The 18,775-nt window shown below is 38.5% G+C and overlaps 3 protein-coding genes across 4 annotated transcripts; 1 reads left to right on the top strand and 2 right to left on the bottom strand.

The window, feature by feature from the left end:
- Nucleotides 1-166: 166 nt before the first annotated feature.
- Nucleotides 167-3,081, top strand: lyve1a (lymphatic vessel endothelial hyaluronic receptor 1a). The gene is made up of 6 exons (XM_017440172.3): nt 167-328; nt 406-589; nt 669-808; nt 1,184-1,396; nt 1,519-1,591; nt 2,314-3,081. The coding sequence occupies exons 1-6, from the start codon at nt 229-231 to the stop codon at nt 2,465-2,467; spliced, it is 864 nt and encodes a 287-aa protein (XP_017295661.1). The 5' UTR covers nt 167-228; the 3' UTR covers nt 2,468-3,081.
- ampd3a (adenosine monophosphate deaminase 3a) lies at nt 2,914-13,314 on the bottom strand. Of its 2 annotated transcripts, XM_017440159.3 has the most exons (17): nt 13,268-13,314; nt 12,403-12,483; nt 12,042-12,117; nt 8,797-9,019; nt 8,481-8,661; nt 8,189-8,354; nt 7,883-8,102; nt 7,617-7,746; nt 6,643-6,837; nt 6,308-6,439; nt 6,064-6,227; nt 5,852-5,978; nt 5,257-5,420; nt 5,008-5,128; nt 4,175-4,348; nt 3,939-4,049; nt 2,914-3,838 (listed from the first exon to the last, which is right to left on the bottom strand). In XM_017440159.3, exons 3-17 carry the CDS (start codon nt 12,094-12,096, stop codon nt 3,668-3,670), a joined length of 2,334 nt encoding a protein of 777 aa, XP_017295648.1. In that variant the 5' UTR covers nt 12,097-12,117; nt 12,403-12,483; nt 13,268-13,314; the 3' UTR covers nt 2,914-3,667. The 2 variants fall into 2 exon arrangements, with proteins under 2 accessions (XP_017295648.1, XP_024859206.1); XM_025003438.2 differs by lacking the exons at nt 12,042-12,117; nt 12,403-12,483; nt 13,268-13,314 and adding an exon at nt 10,954-11,251.
- A 2,333-nt stretch (nt 13,315-15,647) lies between these two features.
- adma (adrenomedullin a) lies at nt 15,648-18,101 on the bottom strand. Its single transcript, XM_017441187.3, has 4 exons — nt 17,955-18,101; nt 17,279-17,381; nt 17,054-17,170; nt 15,648-16,914 (listed from the first exon to the last, which is right to left on the bottom strand). The coding sequence occupies exons 2-4, from the start codon at nt 17,371-17,373 to the stop codon at nt 16,620-16,622; spliced, it is 507 nt and encodes a 168-aa protein (XP_017296676.1). The 5' UTR covers nt 17,374-17,381; nt 17,955-18,101; the 3' UTR covers nt 15,648-16,619.
- Between the last annotated feature and the right edge of the window lie 674 nt (nt 18,102-18,775).

Raw genomic sequence — 18,775 nt, 5'->3', positions numbered from 1 at the left:
CTTTGACGTTTTAGTTCAATCTTTTTGTCCTCTGGCCCATTCTCCTCGAACATAAGATGCCTCTTTATCTGACCTGTGCACCGTATTTCCTTCTTCCTCTTCCTTCACATTCCGGCAATGACAGAGTCCACACACCCCAGAGAACCGAATCACCTCTATTTAACCGAGTGATTTGGTTCAGACTCAAAAAACCCTGCAGCACTGGTTTTTCCACGGCACGCTTCTCACATGCTCTCACTAGTCATCATGAGCATTATCTGGCTGTTCGTCACATCAGTGCTGTCTTTTGCTTCGGCCTTCTCTGAGCTAAACCTAAACCAGATCAGAGGTAAGGAATCATGCTGAACTTTGAGGAAATTTTGTTGATTTATCATTTTCTCTTAAATCCTTTCATGCTGTGTCCAGTTTTCCCAGCAGGGAACAAAAGTATTGCTGGAGTGATCCAGGTCAGCTACTTGAACAGCCACAACCAGGTCGAGTACGCCTTCAGAGCCTCTGAAGCCCGAAGCCTCTGCCTGTCCCTCGGTCAGGAGATCGCCTCAAAAGCACAGGTAGAGCGTGCGCTCAGCAGAGGTTTGGAAACATGCAGGTAAGAACCACACAGGTGCTTCACAATCTGTGGAATTCAGTAAAGACAAATCAGAAATGTCTTGTTTCGTTCTGTTTAGATTTGGATGGATTGATGAACATCTAGCTGTCATTCCACGTATACATGCAGCTGCTAACTGTGGAAAAAACCTGACTGGGCTAGTGCCATGGAGAGCCCCTGTAAAAAAGAAATTTGATGTCTTTTGCTTTAATGAATCAGGTATGACACCTCTAATTTGCACTCTGGTGTTTCAAAGTACATAGAAGGGAGTCAGAAACATCAAACTGAAGGTTAATGGAAATCTGAAGGTGTTAAATCGTATTAATGGGGTTTATTGGAAATATATTTGACTTATTGCACTTAAATGTAGAAAAAAAATGATCCAAATGCAGTTCTTTGTAGATTGTATGTAACTTTTAAAAGAAACTTGAATCATTTTGACAATGTGGAAAGATTCTAAATAAATGCATAATCTCTTTCTGATATTTTTATTAGTTGCAAATGAGAAACTGCAATAAATTCTGAATTAAAAAAACATTTCCTTAACAACATAACTGTCTGTTTTCCTGTCCTGGCCTTCATGTACATCCACAGCTGCAGCAACACAACTCAAGGATACAACAACTCATAGCAGCAGTTATTACTCAGAAACCAGTCAGCCTCCTTCTAAGGCAACAGAAGGAGACAACCTAGCAACTTGGTCTGCATCTTCCTCCTCACTGATTCCTTCTTCATCAGCTCCTACGAGCATGAACGACGAGGCAGAACCAGCCCCTGTTGTCAGCAGTGCACACAGCTCTACAGGAGGTATGAGGCTCAGCTGATGGGACGTTTTGTAACTCAGTAAAAGCAGAAACAGCATGACTACCTTGACTGCAGGGCTGCTGGTTTGTACGACTAATTGAAGATAACTTCTGTTTCTGTTTCAGCAAAGACTGTGCTCATCACCTGCACCTGTGGTCTTCTCCTAATTTTACTAACTGTCTTCGGCTACATAAAACTGTGAGTGATCGCCAAAAGGAACAGAAAACACGATAAAGTCTTAAACCAATAGTTCAGATTTTTTTTTAAAGTTTATAAACAATTAAGTACAATTACCTGTTGTAGGTAGCTCTTTGAACATCATCAGTTTGAAGAAACAGAATTTAGTTATGACCGGACTGATGAGCTAACAGCTGGACTACTTCAATTTCCAAAATTTCAGATTGGTTCAGTTTTACATTACATGATTATTTGCATGGAAGCAGCAGTAGCAGCTAGCTTTAGCACTTTTGGTGCAGCTGTGGTGCACTTTTGGCAGGGAAAACTGCAGTAATGTAAAATTGACAAATTGATTATTTTAGTTCATTCAGTGAGTTTAATGTGTTTATTTAGTAGCATGATTGACATTCAGTTTATTATTTTAGTTTAATTTAATGAGTTTAATGTGTTTATTTAAATTCATGATGCTACTGAGCTTTGTGATTTCTTTCTGGGATTAATAAAAGTATATATTTATCTAAAAATAAGAATATACATGTATTGGTTTATAACACTTAAGTTGTTTAAAGAGTTATCTTCAACAGGTAAAATAATAAGTGGTCATAACCTTTCCACAGTACTCTCAAAGGTCTGAACTATCCCTTTAAAATAGATCTGTTGTTGGATAAACAATGTGTTATCTTATGTGAATCAGTCAGGAGCAATAATTGTGTTAATTCTTGTCTTTCTCTCTGTATAAAAAGGAGAAGACGTTTCTCTCGTGGCTCTGATAAAAAGCAGCAGCAGCAGCCAGAGTACATCCAGACAGAAGAGTGGAGATGTGAGAAAAACATCACAGAAACAAAGAAAAATGTTCAGCAAAACCAGAAGATAGACATGGACGACAGTACACAATAAACTTTTTTCCATAAAAAAAACAAAAAGAATCTGTTTTAACAGAGACTTGTTTTGGATTTTGTGAAGAAAATGTATATAATTATGATGTATTTTTTGTATTTATGTGTAATTTTACCCCTACAGGATTTCAACGTTCTAAAAACGTCATTTCCTCTTTATATCGTTGATTTTGTTGCATCAATTTTCTCAAAATAACCATTTCTGTAAAATGAGCTGTAAATAAAAGTGTTTTAGACATTATTTCTGTAATTCCATCTGTGTTTAAATCTTTCTAAACTATACATGTTGTGTCTGTAGACAGTAAATGAAAACATTTAAACCATAACATGTTAGAAAAAGAATGTGAAGTACAATTGTTTATACAGTTGAGATTTATTTTAAATAACAATGACATGAATTTGCTTTCTAAGTCTAAACCAGGGGTCTGCAACCTTTTTAACTCCAGCTCACTTTCCCACTAAATAAAACTGCCCAGAACCAGAAAATGTACTTGAAGCTTGAAATAAAGACAAAACAACTTAAGTGTTACATAAATACTACAAATAAAATGATAGTTTGTGACATTATGAAATTAAAAGGTCTATAATTAACTTAACTTTTCACAAAAGTGTAAAGCCACTTGGATAAAAAACTAAACACTGAACTATGCAGGCTTATGTTAATCTTTGCTATATTAGTGGGAAATTATTATACATATCCCACTTATAAAATAATAAAACATGCTACATTAGGACAGTTTGTTGGATTTTTAATTGACAGATTTCCTCTCATGACAGTAGAAAGCTTTATTTATTTCAAAGTTTTTATCAAGCTTTTACTTTGAATGCTTTCAAGCTGTTTTATTGTGTGGGTATAAATTGAAATATTGTTCATTTCCATGTTAGTTTAGGTCAAAGATTCAGAAAGCTGCAGCAGAGGGACTGAAGAGCCAAACATGGCCCCTGAGCTGCAGGTGGCAGACCCCTGGTCTAAACTTTTAAAACCCCAAGTTTCATCAATCACAGAAGCATGATTTCTCTTTTTAAAGCTCTCATTTGTTCTCAGTTTGGAACTGGTTCAATTTTGCTTCTTAAATGAAAATATGTGCTTAGTTAACCATCGTAGCCAGCTGGTGGCATTTTTTCCTCAATAAAAGGTGACTGATGATTCCTGAGCTCGCAGCATGCTTTAATTCTGTCATATATTCGATTCTTTTTCCTCCTAATGGGAGTTAATAGCTTCAGAGTGCACGGCGTCGACAATGAAGCTGAGTTCGTTGCACAGCGTCTCGTGTCTGTAGGCCATTCGAATCTGGGCAACGTTGGTCCGATGGATGTTGTTGCCTTCGTGTCCCTCTTTCAGGTAGTTTGCTCCCAAAAAGCACTTCTTTTCCTTAAAGAAAATTATTTTAAAAAAAGGTTGCTGAATAAGTTTAAAAGCAGATTTATTCATGTCTGGTTGTAATAATAATAGGAAAGGATGTCGTTGTTACCTGGTGACTCAGTCCACTTTGCAGCACACTGTTCCTGGCTATTTCACAAACATCACAGGTGCTGAGCTTCCACAGCTGAGCTGCTATAGCATACTCCTCCATCAGTGGCTCCTAACATCAGGGTCCAAGCAGGTAATAAGATCATTATACTCAGCAGAACTATCCACATCATCCTTACTACAGTCGTAAGTAGAAAAGGGATTCTGTCAAACCGAAGAGGAGCTGAGAAGTTTTACCTTGGTGTAGTGGAACTGCATGGGATCATCTGTGGACAGGGACACACACAGACCTTTGTGGAGGAACTCTTTGAGGGGATTTTTAGAGTACTCCAGGAAAAGGCTGTTGTTGCTCAGAGGAGACATTGCAATTGGCACCTGGGCCAGGTAGTACAGGTACTGCAGCACAGGACTCTGTGGGACGTTTGGGGAAAATAAACCTGTCAGTTACATCCGGACCACACAGGAGAAACTCAGCTACATTCAAGACTTGTCATCTGTTAACATCATAGTAATTATTATTATTTCTGCAGCTCCCAAATAATTTAAATCTAAAACGATATTTTTTGCTCCTTAACTGGATTTTATAATCAAGCTTAAGCTGCAGAGTAAGCTATCTGAGTTAGGAAAGAGTCTTGCCACCTCATAGTGTAAATAAATATCAGGAAACTGGGCGTCTTTCTTTTTTCTGGCATTGCTTTTGGAACAAAATTCGACTCACAAGGAAATCCAAACTTCCATTATCTTTTCATATGCTTGCATTTTTTTTCTTTTTCATTTGTTGTGTGAAGAATCAGCACTGCTAGCTTGGAAACAGACACCCAGAAAGACATCCTTACATAAATAATAAGAAAAAATGTTCTTGAACCAGCAAATTCTGTGAATGATGTTGCTTTTTGCTTTAACCTTAAGTCAGCGGAGAATAATTTTATGTTATTGATCTCCACTGGAAATAAGACCAAACAGCACATCAAATACATAGTTACTTCCTCAATGCTCTGAAGGAATTCAGCAAACAGTATTTGAATTGAAATTGTTTAGCAGAAAGTTCAAAATGAGCACATTTTAAGGACCTTCTTCAGGTTGAGTCCGTGTGAGATGTTGTCGGCAGTGAGAAAGGCAGAAACCAGGTGAGTTATTGATCCAGCTTCTCCGCAGTGAGGACGAAACTGGAAGGTGCTCAGCCCAAGTTCTCTGTGGATTCAGGACATACAGGATTAAAGCCTTATATTCAGATTAAATTATAGATTATGCTGCATCAGTTCTCTTTCTTTAGTCAATAATTGTAAATCCTGAGAGGGGAAGAAGGCAGTAGTTCTTACTTTCTGAGGTTGTTGAGCACCATGATGTTTGCGTACATGTAGAAGAGGTAGTAGCTGTAGGGGGGGTTGTCATCTGTGGCCCACTGTTCGGGCTTCGGGCTCCTGAAGGAGAACATGTGATTGCTGTGTTTGGACTCATCATCTACGCTGTCGAAGCCCGACACCTGCAAAATACGGAAGCTGCCATTTTCTTTTGAATTTCTTTTAGAAGCTAGTAAACACTAAAATACTGCAAGCAATTTGTTTTTCCACATTAACAAATCTCACCATTGAATATTGTTCTGCAGTCATGAACTTTTCCAACATACCTTCAATTAACCATTTAGCTCTTATAAAGAATATAAATATGTTTTTAAAAGGGTAGATAACACATTCTCATTTTTTAAAATATATTATACTGCAGCTGCGTTTCAGTATAATCACCATGCTTCACTTCTAAGTGGTAGTTACAATTTTCTAACACTTGTATTTCATTACATTTTTACTAAACTGCATTAAAAAACTTAAAGGAAATGTTTCTATTCAGCATAAAAATGCTAAATTAAAAACTCATTATTTACATTGCAAACCTTTGAATAAAAATGAAGCATCTTACATATTTGAGGAAGATGTGGAGTTCTTTGTGCTTCTGTGGGTTCACAGATGCCTCAAACAGAGGAAGGAATATGTTCTCCAGGATCTTGGCAAAATTAGGTACCAGTTTCTTTGACTTGAAGATATCACTGAAAAAAAAAAAGTTTATACGATTTGACCAAAATAATTAACATCAGAGGCTTGTAGCTATTTATTTAAGGATGTTAGACTCACTATATTCTGGGCACTTGAATCATCCATCTCATGTTTGGTGAGTGCAGTTTGTGTTGAATGAACCACTTTGAGAGATTTTCCCACTCGTCAGGAGAGCATCCATAGATGGACAGTCTCGGCTCTGCGTGCTGATACTTACTCTCCTCCAAATCATGAGCCACCTCCTGTATGATGAGAGGAACAGTGTGCTAAACTCTGTCTGCACTCGTCCTAATTTTAAATGTATGGCTACAGGGTGGGATACCTTTATGATCTGAGCAAAATACTCTCCGTTGATGTCGTTGTCTGTTTTCAGGAAGAGTTCCCGAAGCTCACTGGCACCCACTGGGTTATACTTTGAGTTGAACTTGTCAAAACGGTGAAAGGTTTGCCTCCCCTACAAATTTTAATTATTACAAAAGGAAAATGAGAAGATAGAATGATTGACTCAAAAGAAAGACATTAAGCAGCAAAGAAACATGGCAATGAATTTCCTACTTATACTTCCTAACAGGAGTAATGCACTGTTTACTGTTTTTTTATTATGTCCATTTTAAATTGTACATAATGTTTAAACAAAGCAATACATTATGTCCTTACAGCGTGAACATCCAACGAGTCCACAGTGAGGTCATATATGTCCATGTTGAGGCTGTGGAAAACCTGCTGGAGAGTCATCTTTTGTCCATCCTTCTCCAAGACTAGCCGGTCTGCATCGGTTTTGTATGTTTTCTGAATGAAAGTGAGCAGATGTTTCTGAGACATGCATGCAGCTGCATGAATGTGGGTGTCCACCTGGAAGGAAGAGACCAGTATGTTCAGTTTTACAAATAAAAAAAAGACAGAATTTAAAATCATTGAGTGAAATCTTATTATTCTTTTTACTGAAGAGAAGCTGTTTATGCAATTAAACAACAGGCTCAAGAAGCTTACAGAGCACAATATCCAAAAGAAAGGCTTGTGAGAAACAACTAATTAATGCAACTGTTATTTTAAAATAAATATTATAAGATATATTACTGTTGCTAACTACAAGTTGTATAAACAGTTCGTTCTTTACTAAAGAAGTCTCTTCCATTGAAGTACAAATTAAATTAATCAATTTTTTCCAGCTCTAACTCTGGCCTGGTGATGTTGACACATCTACAAATGACAGGGCACAGCACAGAAACCACTGACAAGTGAGGTGAAAATTGAAGCATTTTGCCTGAATACAATGTTTTGATGGTAAATCCTGGGTCCTGGCCTTTGTGTGGATGTTACTTTAACATTACCATCCACCTAAACATTTCTGCAGGCCAAGTACAATAACCTCATCCCTGTGGCAACGGCACAGCCAAGGACAAGACAATGTGTCTCCACCATACAAAAGCTCCTCAGTAAATAACACAACAAAGAGCCTTGTGTGCTGCTTTCAAACCCTGATGTGACTGAACAAAATCAACTAAACCAGTCCACAGAAGCCCCTCCTGCAGCCTACAGGACCCAAAGGTTTCACTGCCAAAACCAAACACAATACAACATTTGTTGTTTTAGAGTTGAGTTTGCCTGGTGCATTGATTCAGAATATATACCTTCCTAACGTTGTAAAAATCTCTGTGAGGAACACTTTTCAATTCCTTAAGCTCGGCCATCTCGTTTAGCATTTCATGGAGGTAGAACTTTGAGCTCAAGAAGTTTAGTCTTCTGTGGCAGTAGGTTTTTCTGAAAAAGAGAGTAGAGCTCAGTTCATTTGCTGCACACTGTTACTCTGAGATATTTCAGGTGTGTGCTGAATAAGTGGTACAAACTGGTTTTTCAACCCGCAGGACTGTGGAGTCTCTTTGTTTTGGCAACTTACGTGGGTCCATCTGCGATCATTGCCAGCACCTGGTTTAGATCGATGGCAAATGTCTCCAAGTCTGGGTAGGGCAGATCATAGGGCTGATCTTTTCTGAGCGCCTCTGCACTGTCGTATACGTGCACGATCCCATCCTTCATCTTCAGCTGATAGTTGAGGTGTTCAGGGATGTTCTCCTCACTGTAAGGGTCCTCGCCTTCTGCTGGACACGGACACATGTCTGGTGGACACAACATTGTTCTGTTAATATTAAAGCAGCATGAAACATCCTCCCAAAAGCGGAATATATACAAATATATTTCATACCAGGAAGAACCTCATCTTCTTCATCCCATTTTGTGTTCTCAGCACTGCGCAGGAACTGGCTTGTTGTTCTACAGAATCTGTGATAGGCCAGTTTGGAGTACTTCTCTCGAATGAGCAGCGCATTAAACAGACTTTTGGCAGCCTGCTCATAGTCTTCCACTGGGATCTGAGTGGACATTACCCATAAGTTTAGGTCTCATTAATGTTATTTTGGTATTTATTATATAAAAAAAACAATCATCAATTTGTGGGAACAGTTGGTGAATATCAGTATAAAGTTCATGGTACTTACTCCAGCACAGTAATCCCCACTAATAGAAACCCTCTGGAAATCAGGACAGTTTTCTAGCACTGATGAGAGGGTGGAGCTGGCGGACATTAACGATGTAAAGGTCCCCAAATCTGGGCAATCTGTAGTCCCTGGGATCTGCAAGGACAGTGACTGGGAACGAATCAGCTTGAAGCTTTTTCTCCTGAAAAGTTAGTAACATTAATACATAATTAGGTGCATAATTAGCTTAAGTTGCTCTAACTTTGCTTGAAGTGGTAAAACCTTTTTTTGCATTTTCTGATATGGTTTGTCAGATCTGTGGTTAAGTGCTATATACCTTTTGGAACTCTCCTCAGACTGTTGCTCTGCCAGATCCTTGAGCAGTTCATGGTTCTTGGCTTGCTGGAGACCGATGGGGCAGTCCTCAGGCACTGTGAACATTGACAAGGCATCCTTGTTGTCTTCTTCTTTTAGAGCCGAGGCATACACTTTCTCTGCTAGTATCTGCTTCTCCTCCTCCACCTCACTCAGAGTTACCTTATGGAACTGTCGAGGCATGTCTGTAAGAAGGCAGAAGCTAATGTCAAAAGGCAGGAAACAGAGAAGCTGTTCTTTTCAGAGCTAATCTCACTCTGACCAGTTTATGCTGTTGTGTAAACACAGAGAGTTACCTGAGTAAGGGTTTAAATGGATGGCAACCAGACACAAACACCTGCAGAGTGGCGCCACCTACAGAGCTTTGTGTGAACTGCTTTTAACAGCTCAAGTGACTAAAACCAGCTTCATTCAGTCCTGCAAGATGTTTTCATTCATCCATCCATTTTCTTTACCCGCTTCTCCTTTGGTGCTGGTGCCCGTCTCCAGCTGTCATTGTGCAAGAGACGAGGTACACCCTGGACAGGTCACAAGTCCATCACAGGGACACAGAGACAAACAACCATTCTCACTCTCACATAGGGACAATTTAGAGATACCAACAAACCTATCATGCATGTTTTTGGTCTGTGAGTAAACCACCCACATAAACCCAGGCACATATGGGGAGAACATGCAAATTCCACACAGAAAGACCGGGAGGTGAACCTGTGACCTTCTTGCTGTGAGGCAACAGTTCTAACCACTGACCTTTACCACCTGCCCACAGTAATTTTTCTGTACCTAAAATTTCAAATAAAGCTCAAGAACAATAGCAGTACCATAAAATAACCAGAACTTCAAATTTTTATTCAATTCCCATCTTGGAAAGGGTAGTTTATAAAACTGTTTCTGTTTGAGAAGTTTTTTTTTTTTATTGTCTTTAATTACCATTTTCTGTGTTTTGTGTCTTCTATGGCAACATGGAGCTCTTTGGTCTCTCTTTGTAGTTTTAACTAAAAATACTATTGAAATGGATAATATTTATATTCATAGCCTTAGATTTTGCTAGTGTTTTGCTGCAGTTTTCTGCAGATATGTCAATGAAATGTCTACAACAGAATGGCACTAAGAATACGAAGATCAGTTTGAGCTAATCATTTCTTATCCAGCTTATTACTGCAACTTTCAGCCTACAATGTTTTCATTCTATTAATTTTACCAGATAAACATTTTTAATTGATTTAGTGGGTAAAACAGCAGAAAGGGCTCTTTTGGTTGTAAAAGTTGTGACTGTAAAGATCCCTGTTCTGTATCATCTTAATGTGTTGTACTTTTATAATCTTTTCTATTTTGTTCTAACAAGCTTCGTCTATATTCAAATTTAGGATGGAATGACTGACACTGCATCTTATAATGGCAGTATCTCCCCCTGCATTATTGGTATAAATTGTTTTAGCTCCTATAAATAATAAAAATGATTAATGACATTTAATATCATCCTGTTTATATTTAATTAGTTTTTGTCTTTCAACAGGGTCACAGACAACAGCTTTGTTGATGCTTCTTCGAGGACATAAACTGCAAGAAGGAGTCTTGTTAAAGGTCTCAGAGGCACAAAGTGCACTTTTTGAGTTATGGAGTGACGAAGCAAAAACAGAGAAGGACCGCATGGCATCCTGTAATCTAATCCAGGGTTCTTCCAGGAATTTTATCATTCCAGACACACAACACTATTCTGAAAACAGCTGCATGCATCACTGCTGTTGTCAAGCTCACTGTCACTTTTCACAACTTGCACATTGAAGAAAAAAAAGCACGATAGCAGACCAATCATAGAGCCGGACTGATAGTGAACCGATGGCTTCTTAAATTAAATCATCCTTTCACTTATCCCAAATGGGTTTAATAATGAAAAAAACATTCAATGTTCTATTTCTCACTTTGTTTCTATGTGTACCCACTTAAGTACTGTAGTTAAGTACAAATTTAAGCAGCTCAGACTTTAATTAGGAGAATAGTTTTGCCTGTTTATGTTGACAGATGTAGAATACTGTTTAAAAACTTTTAAAAAATAATTTAACTTAATTAACTGAATTCTATTACAGCATTTATTAACTATTCAGCTTGTTGCACTTACCCTGATTGTTGCTTACAGCCATAACTGAGCCGGTTTTCTGACTCGGCGGAGCTCATAGATCCACCTCAAGAGATTCTGCCTGCCATTTGCTTTACGAGTCTACAACGGCCCACAGCGGGTTTTGCTTCTTTAACTCCCCATTTCTCTATTTTAGGGAGCCTGAATCATCATGTCGATGATGCGGCCAGTCCTGGGAATATTTCTAAATTGGCGGACACCAAAAAAGGTGGCCTCAGTTTGAGTAGACTGAGCCCAAAATTCTATTTAGTTCCAACTTCCTCAGACTTTCAGATGCAAAGTAGCACAAAACTAGAGACAGCCCAGTATGCACACAGAGAGAATGAGGCAAAAGATTCCACACTATTTCCGTTGCAACGAGGCATCACAAAGATAGCTGACCCCTCCTCACTTCTTATCTGCATGTGATGCTTGAGATACTCTTCAGCTGAGTGGCCGAGCAGTTAGATGTTCATACTGCTCGATTCTGTTGCCCCCCCCCACCCCCCTTTATTTGTTTATTTACTTCAGTCCTTTGCCATTTTTTATTTAATGTAGAACACATTTTATCACCATATCTGATTCAAATCTAAATTTATTGTGTTCTTTAAGACAATAACAGTCAAAAGCTGTTTTGCTCCACATCACAGATCATCTAACAAGTTAGATGCTTGAAAAACAGAATTACATAGTAGCTCTGAAGACATTTTTTGCTCTAATGTGGGGAGCACTGTAGTTTAGTCTGAGTCTGCTAAAATGTGGAATGTGGAAATGTGGAATAGGACATTCATCATATTCGCAGTTACTTTGAAAAAAAGGATCATGATTCATTCATTTGTACTCTGTGTAAAGGCCTTTGGAAAATGGAGAATGCTGTTAATGGACCACTCAGCCATATCCCAGACCTGCTTCACTAAATTCTCCTTCCTTTATCTCATCTCGACTTCTCTCAGACACCTCACTGCTCTTAGTGGCCGAGCACTCGGGCCCGCTCTGCGTTGAAGTCGCATTTCACAGATAGGACAAAACACAAGAGCACCATTTACCACATTACAGAGATAACGATTAGAGAGGGAAAGGAAGAAGCTCACTTGTTCCCAAACAAGCACTTGACTGCTTTGAAAAAGGTGCGTCTCCTTTCTTCATCTTTCCCCCAGTGACCAGGCCCTGGAGAGGAATGAAGGAGGAAACCATAGAAAGAGCTCTCACTCATGGCAACAAAGCAGCCCTCCTCACAGCTATTCTTAATACACATTTACATTTTCAATTTATTAGACTAGCTTTAGATATGAATAAGCATAAAACAGGTAGAAATTATAAAAGTATTCAAATCTATGCAGACTTTGAAATAAAAATGAGAGTTCAAGATGTGGAAAAACTCATTTCTTTCTTGATCATCTGTGCACATCACTGGTTTTAGACTAACACTGTAAGTCAAGATCATCCACTCACCTCCTCCTCTGTGGTCTCTGAAGTGTGTTAAAAACTGCTCAAAGTCTCTCACAAAAACATCCAAGTCATGCTGTGCTCCAGCTGTGGCGAAAGTACAGGATATCTTATCCACTTCCCTGCAGCATGAACGACTCCATCCTTAACTCTTTCATGGCCACAGCTCAGCAGCAAAACAACTTTCTTTCTAATACTTATTCCCACATGATCGTTTTACAGTTTATTTAAATTCCTCTTATTAGATGATCAGTTTAAGAGGATTAGTGTAAAAAACCTCTTAGAAATTTTACAAAAAAATTGATCTGAACATCATTTTAAGATACTTATAAACTACTTTAGAAATGCATTTAATAAGTGGATTAATTACCTTTACAGAAAACTATGTGAATTTAACACATTTAATCCACATGCAATCACATGAATGTGTTGAAAGTGTTCCAAAACCACATTTCATGAGTTTTGTAAGTCAATTCAACATTTTTTTTTAACACGGAGTTAATGAAGTTTTTGTTCCAAATCCGCTGGTTCCAACATGTGTTTCACTCATCACTTGTAAATCTAACATGTTTTCATTTGTGAAAACATGATTGCCACACATGAAGTTCATGTGGTAAGGAGTGGTTTTATAAGTTTGCTTCAGTCTGATAATATTTCTCAACCAGGATACAGACTGTTACAATACTATCTCACACATTTCCTCATGCAGTTGCATTAAGAAATAGTAAGCACTCAAAGGCAGACTGGAGGCCCGGGAGGCAGCAAGGTGAAGGTAGATAAATAAGTGTTACTTTAACAAAACACACTGAAGGGGTGGTAAATTTAGAAACTCAACAATGACGTGTTTTGTAATGCAAGCGCAAACACTAACCATGACGCAGAAAAAAGCCAAACAATGACTGAGCTGACAGGGCTGCTGCTGAAACCCAGAGACTTTTATACGCACTGAAGGAGGTAACGAGCTGCAAAGAGCAGGTGTGCTCGTTAGAGAAGTAGGACCTGTTAAGAGAAGGGAGCAGAAAGTAAAGATTACCTGAAGCAAAGCAGGCAAACAAAAGTACAAAACGTGAAATAAAAAAATAACAAATTAAAGCGCTGTGTTGTCGATGAGAATAAACCATCATGTGGTGCAGTAATTGTGTTGTACAACTTCTTACATCACCTCAGCAGACCCACATCTAACAGCTTGGCCTGGAGCAGCAGGTGGCCCACAGATTTAGCCTCACAGAGGTTGAGATTAGGAGGCTAATCCTCTCAACTGAGCTTTTAGAGAGGAATTTACTCATCTTACTCTTAGTCCTGGACCTGTATCATTTTGATTGACAACAGTTTTATTATTCATCTGATTTTTCCTGCAGTCATTTCCTCCTTTCTTCCATAATTATCTAACTATTTTCACTATATTCAAAACTATATTCATAGTGAGCATATTCATATCCGATTTCCAGACTTATTTAGTCCCTTGTTATTTTTCATTTTGTAAATTAAGTTTTTATAGTTATTATATAATTAAGTTAACTTCCAGCTGAATAAGGTTTGTTCTAAATCAGGTGAAAACCCTGTGAGTAGAGCAACGCAAAGACCAAAAGACCTGAATCTTACCAAGCTCTAAGTCCTGGAATGTAGGTATTATTTTTTAATCGTTGACCCAGACTGATCGGTTTATTGATGCTATCAGCACATCAGTGGCGTCACCGGCTGATTGGCTTACTGAAGGAGTGACATCTTCACATAATTAGAGAGTACATCGAGTACATCCATTCATGTTGTTCTTAGAGTACTTTTAATTTGATGACTAACACAGTTTGCATATTTTTAGCTTAGCTTTAACTTTTGTCTAGGAGCTTATTCCAGAAGCTAATTCCCACTAAAGATAAAGAGATGCATACAATTTAATTCGCCACTAGATGGCAGAACTGCTTAGTTTTGGTTTATTCACTATATTAATGCAGTAATTTTTGACTGGGCTCCTAAAAACTGACTTAAGTAAATGGTCTCCTGGCTTATATCTATATGCAAAGAAAGACTGAACACTTAAAGATACACATTATGACTAAAGTGATGCTGGAAGTTGCTGTGCAAGTATGAAATAATTAAAGGAAAAGATAGAAGTAAAACAAACAGAAGTGATGCATGCAGTTGTCTAGTGTTTCTGTACAAACTTACAAACACTTCTGCAAAATTCATAAAAGTCAGTTCACTCTGCATCACAATAATAAACCAGTTGTGTTCGATAATAAACTTTGAGACTGACTCATTTATCAGGACTCTGAAGTCTCGCAGCTTTTGAAAATTAGTGATGGCTGAGTAACAAAACTATCTGCAAAAAAAAAACAAGACATTTGATTTACCTGTAACTGATTTTTATTTCAAGACTTGAACTGAATGATCACATCAAAGAACTGTTTTCATTCAGTCTCACTAGGTGGCGATAGAGATCATATAATTACAGCTTTGACCCTCAATTTGTTCCAGTGTAACCTTCTCACATCATACAGAGTGATTTTTAATGCCTAACAGCTCTGCAGCAGGGTATTTATTTAAAACATCATTTATTGATGATTTTTCAGATAATATACTGTGCTGAGCATTATTAAAACCTAAAGTTAAAGAGATTTTTATTCAGTTAAATCTCTGATTATATGAAGACTTCCCTGTGTGATTTAAAACCAGAGTAAAGTCAGTTTTACAAGAAAAGCTAATTATTAGGAAACATTACGTTTCTTGCTGTGTAAATATCATTCCGCACATTTCTCTTTTAGTCTATTAGAGCTTGAACGCTGCAGGTTTGTGCTTGTGTGGTGAAGGGAGTATCTCATAGTGACTGCTGATTTTGGATAGTGCATTTTCCAGAAAGAAGAAGAAGAAGAAAAAAAAGATCTGCAGTACATGAGCTTTTCCATCTGTGATGCTCTCACAGGAATGTTAGACTGGAAACCCCCCACGTAGGCCTTCATGTGTCCCAACCACGTATCACTGAATACAGATGGAGCTAAATCTTCAGCCTCCTCTGATGGCTTTGGGGCTGTTCAGTAGTGTGTGTGTGTAGGGGGAAGCCAACAAATATGAGCTGAACTTATCAGGAATGTGCCATTCTCCCCACCCTGTCTGCCCTTCTCTTCAGATAGAGGTTGGGGGTCATATGTGAGGGGTATTACAAGGCTGTAATGAGAACCTGACACGATTGTTGCCTAATGACAATAAAATATCACCTTTAATATAGAACAAAGCAGGTCAGAACAACGCCCAGATCTTGTATGCAAAACTTTTATTTTTAATGACAATGTTACTGCTTTGACACAAATAAAATAACACATTTACAAATATAAAATATACTTATATATAAAAACACACAATTCCAATGACCAGTTTGTAAAGGAATAATGACAAATAGCTACAATGCCCATATATATATATAATTCTTCCTGTACAAAAATAGCTTTATCTGCATAAGTACTTTAATGTAACCTTTATATAATATTTAAATAAAAGAATTCATATATACATATATCTGTAATACATAAAAAATATTAGATTGCACATGTTTTTTTTTGTACAGACATCAACATTTTCAAGTATATTTCAATCCATTATGGACTGGCACATATAGCTCACAGAATCTAAGGCATTTTTCCTTTTACAGTGTCCAAAACACGACATAAACTGAGAGTGTCAGAGCTCTGTAGCCCGTTTGGCATAGTGATGATGTGTTTTCCTGATGATTCATCTGATTTAAGTCCAAAAGATAAAAGTGCAGACAGTTTTTGACAGTTTGATGGAACGTGGTGTTATAATCCTTCGAGGATAGCACTTATAAGAGTCTTGGCCTTGAGGAATAGGTGTGTAAAGTGTATTAGTAGAGAGTTCCCTCTTAGACCCAGAGGATGTGCTCATTTTGACAGGTATTTGCACTCCTCCTTTCTCTCTGCCAAGCAGAGAACAGCACCTGTAGTTCACTCCAAACTGTGCCATCCAGTGTCTTTAAGCCAGCTGCGGTTCTTTGCAGCCTCTCCATTTCTGAGCTGCAAGGATCAGCCTGCAGAGAGTCTCCTCTGCAGCCAGTTCAGCTCTGACTCAGTCCTCATGCCTGGAACAAATGTGCTGGAGTATGCTTGGCAAGAGTCTGAGGCATTATGAGAATTCAGGAAAGGAGCAGTGAGGACACAAGCTCGGGGAGAACGCCTCCCTTGCTTTTGTTCCCAACTCCTCTTTCAGTCTCCTTCTCATGTCCTTCTGAGGAGAGCATCCAGCTTGTGAACTTGTGAGTTATTTGTGCTCCACACAGGTCTCAGCCTGCCTTTCTCCAGCCTCAGTGTGACGCGTCGCTCTGGAAGAGATCGGCGCCTCCGGCCGTATCCATGAGGGCTGATCTTGACAGCAGGGGCACTCCCGATCCTTCCCACCTTGATGTTGAGCTCATGCAGGCGGTGTGCCAGGTCATGAACTGCGCAGGTACCCAGCGAGCAGCCCTGCCTGCTGGAGTTTTTAGACCTCTTGGTTCGGATGCTGATGTCAGTGCTGAAAGACAAAGGGAAAGGTCATTAATTGATGCTGTCCATTCATGACCTGATCATGTCTGGGCATAAAATTCTTTCTTTTTAACTTTTTTGTTTAGTCAAGCATAATACTGGTTGATCAAGTTGCGCTTCTGGCTTACCTGGAATGTGGCAGCAGTGTATCCCTGATATCGTCTGGTCTGATGAAGGGCTCAGACTTCTCTACTGCTACACTTTCAAGATCCCGTCTCATTCTGCTCTCCAGCCATATGCTTAGTCTGCAAGACGAGAGGAAAAGATTTTAGTCTTAGGTGGATGATTCAACAGACTTTGCATCCAAATTAAATATTTTCTTTAATATATAAATGTCTATGCTGTCAACTCACCTTTTTTTCAACTCAGGATTCCCCTTAAGTTCCACACAGTGAGCCACTGAAGCCAGCAGACAGCAGTAGAGAAAGGAGTGGATGATGGTTTTCATCTTGGCTCCTGTAGAGAAAAAAAAATAGTTCATTGGTTAATTAGTTACTCTAAAAATCAATGATTAGCCTCACAATTTTCCGTAGTGTTTCTCTTTTCATGTTAAGGTACCCCATAAAGTATTCACACGAGTACCACAACTGTTTTCTTACACAAGAGTCCAAAAGCCAAATCATTTGCACACATCATTCATTTATTTATTTTTTGGAAAAAAAGTTAAGCTAAGGTCAGAAATTTCTCTGTTAAGTAAATCTGAAACCACACATTGGGCCCATGGCCAGTAATGTGAAGGACACAGTCTGCCAACGGGGGTCTAAAATAGACTCAGCAGAAGTCTAGTAAAACTTGTTCTTCATAACAATTTCCACTGCAGCAAAGACATAATAAGTGATACACTGCTCTTGCTGAATGCATTAAACCTTAAAGGCAATTCCCTCACACACATATTAAGAGCTGAACTGCTTATATAACCAGACAGATAACCTGCTCTTGCCTCACTTGTGCCTTGACCTCAAAAAAGCAAGGATAAAGCCATCAGCTCGGAGCAAAGCAAATCATTTCTTCAAAGCAAAGTGCACATACCTGATATTCAGTTCAGTCCAATGAGAAAGCTCTTCTTCCAAAGTCAGCTGTGAAAGAAAGAAGGATTACTCCACAGGTTGCTTGAAATCACCTCTGGTTCTGTAAGGCAGCTGTGTCACTCTGCTATTAGCTCTTACAGCAGACAGGGAGCCTTTAAATAAGAGCTAAGGTGGGAGGGGCTCATTGAGTGACACACACAGTCTCATCCTTTCCCCCCACCCCATTCAACGGTTACTGCAGTGCTGTTCTTCAAGTGGTGCAACAGTAAAAAGATCATATATATCACCATAACAAAAATTCTACAGAAACCTTTAACATTGGATAAATTCCGTGCTGCCTTTATTGCCTGTACTCCTTTCTTTCAGACACTTCGGTATAAAGTTTTAACATTGTCTAAAAGTATTTGTTTTACACAAATGTGTTTATACAAGGACAAAGAAGAGAGGCTATGAACGGGTCTGAGTCAAATCCAGCATGTTTGTCTCACTGCTTTATTAGAAACTTAAATAACCACTAAAAAGCTATTTACTTATTTCTATTATAATATTTGAATTTTTAAGGTCAGATGCAGTTTTTTGTTTATGCTCCTTTCAGTCCGTCTGGATAATTGCAGAAAAAGAGTATTTGAGGAATGTTCCCTGCTTTTCAGGGCACTCCCCGACACGGTGAAGTTCCATGGCAGCTCCAAAATACAGACCATAATGGATCTGAGACAAGCATGAGTAACTGATTAAATACAGTAAATATGCCCAACAAATACAATACCCTGAAATATATTTGTTTGCAAGAGGCAAATATTGACTTTGGACTCTTTTGTGTGA

This window comes from Kryptolebias marmoratus, linkage group LG15 (assembly GCF_001649575.2).
Source record: "Kryptolebias marmoratus isolate JLee-2015 linkage group LG15, ASM164957v2, whole genome shotgun sequence".
NCBI lineage: Eukaryota > Metazoa > Chordata > Actinopteri > Cyprinodontiformes > Rivulidae > Kryptolebias > Kryptolebias marmoratus.
This window is presented reverse-complemented; position numbering and strand designations above follow the sequence as displayed.

What these genes read in the sequence shown, in the direction of transcription:
- lyve1a (XM_017440172.3), top strand. Translation starts at nt 229, where the DNA reads ATGCTCTCACTAGTCATCATGAGCATTATCTGGCTGTTCGTCACATCA. An exon ending in CTTTTGCTTTAATGAATCAG is followed by an intron (nt 809 to 1,183) that starts GTATGACACCTC and finishes GTACATCCACAG; the next exon opens with CTGCAGCAACACAACTCAAG. An exon ending in GTCTTCGGCTACATAAAACT is followed by an intron (nt 1,592 to 2,313) that starts GTGAGTGATCGC and finishes CTGTATAAAAAG; the next exon opens with GAGAAGACGTTTCTCTCGTG.
- ampd3a (XM_017440159.3), bottom strand. Translation starts at nt 12,096, where the DNA reads ATGAAGAAAGGAGACGCACCTTTTTCAAAGCAGTCAAGTGCTTGTTTG. An exon ending in ATTTTTACAACGTTAGGAAG is followed by an intron (nt 6,838 to 7,616) that starts GTATATATTCTG and finishes TCTTCCTTCCAG; the next exon opens with GTGGACACCCACATTCATGC. An exon ending in TGCAGTTCCACTACACCAAG is followed by an intron (nt 4,050 to 4,174) that starts GTAAAACTTCTC and finishes CCCTGATGTTAG; the next exon opens with GAGCCACTGATGGAGGAGTA.
- adma (XM_017441187.3), bottom strand. Translation starts at nt 17,373, where the DNA reads ATGAAAACCATCATCCACTCCTTTCTCTACTGCTGTCTGCTGGCTTCA. An exon ending in AATCCTGAGTTGAAAAAAAG is followed by an intron (nt 17,171 to 17,278) that starts GTGAGTTGACAG and finishes CTCGTCTTGCAG; the next exon opens with ACTAAGCATATGGCTGGAGA. An exon ending in ACACTGCTGCCACATTCCAG is followed by an intron (nt 16,915 to 17,053) that starts GTAAGCCAGAAG and finishes TTTGTCTTTCAG; the next exon opens with CACTGACATCAGCATCCGAA.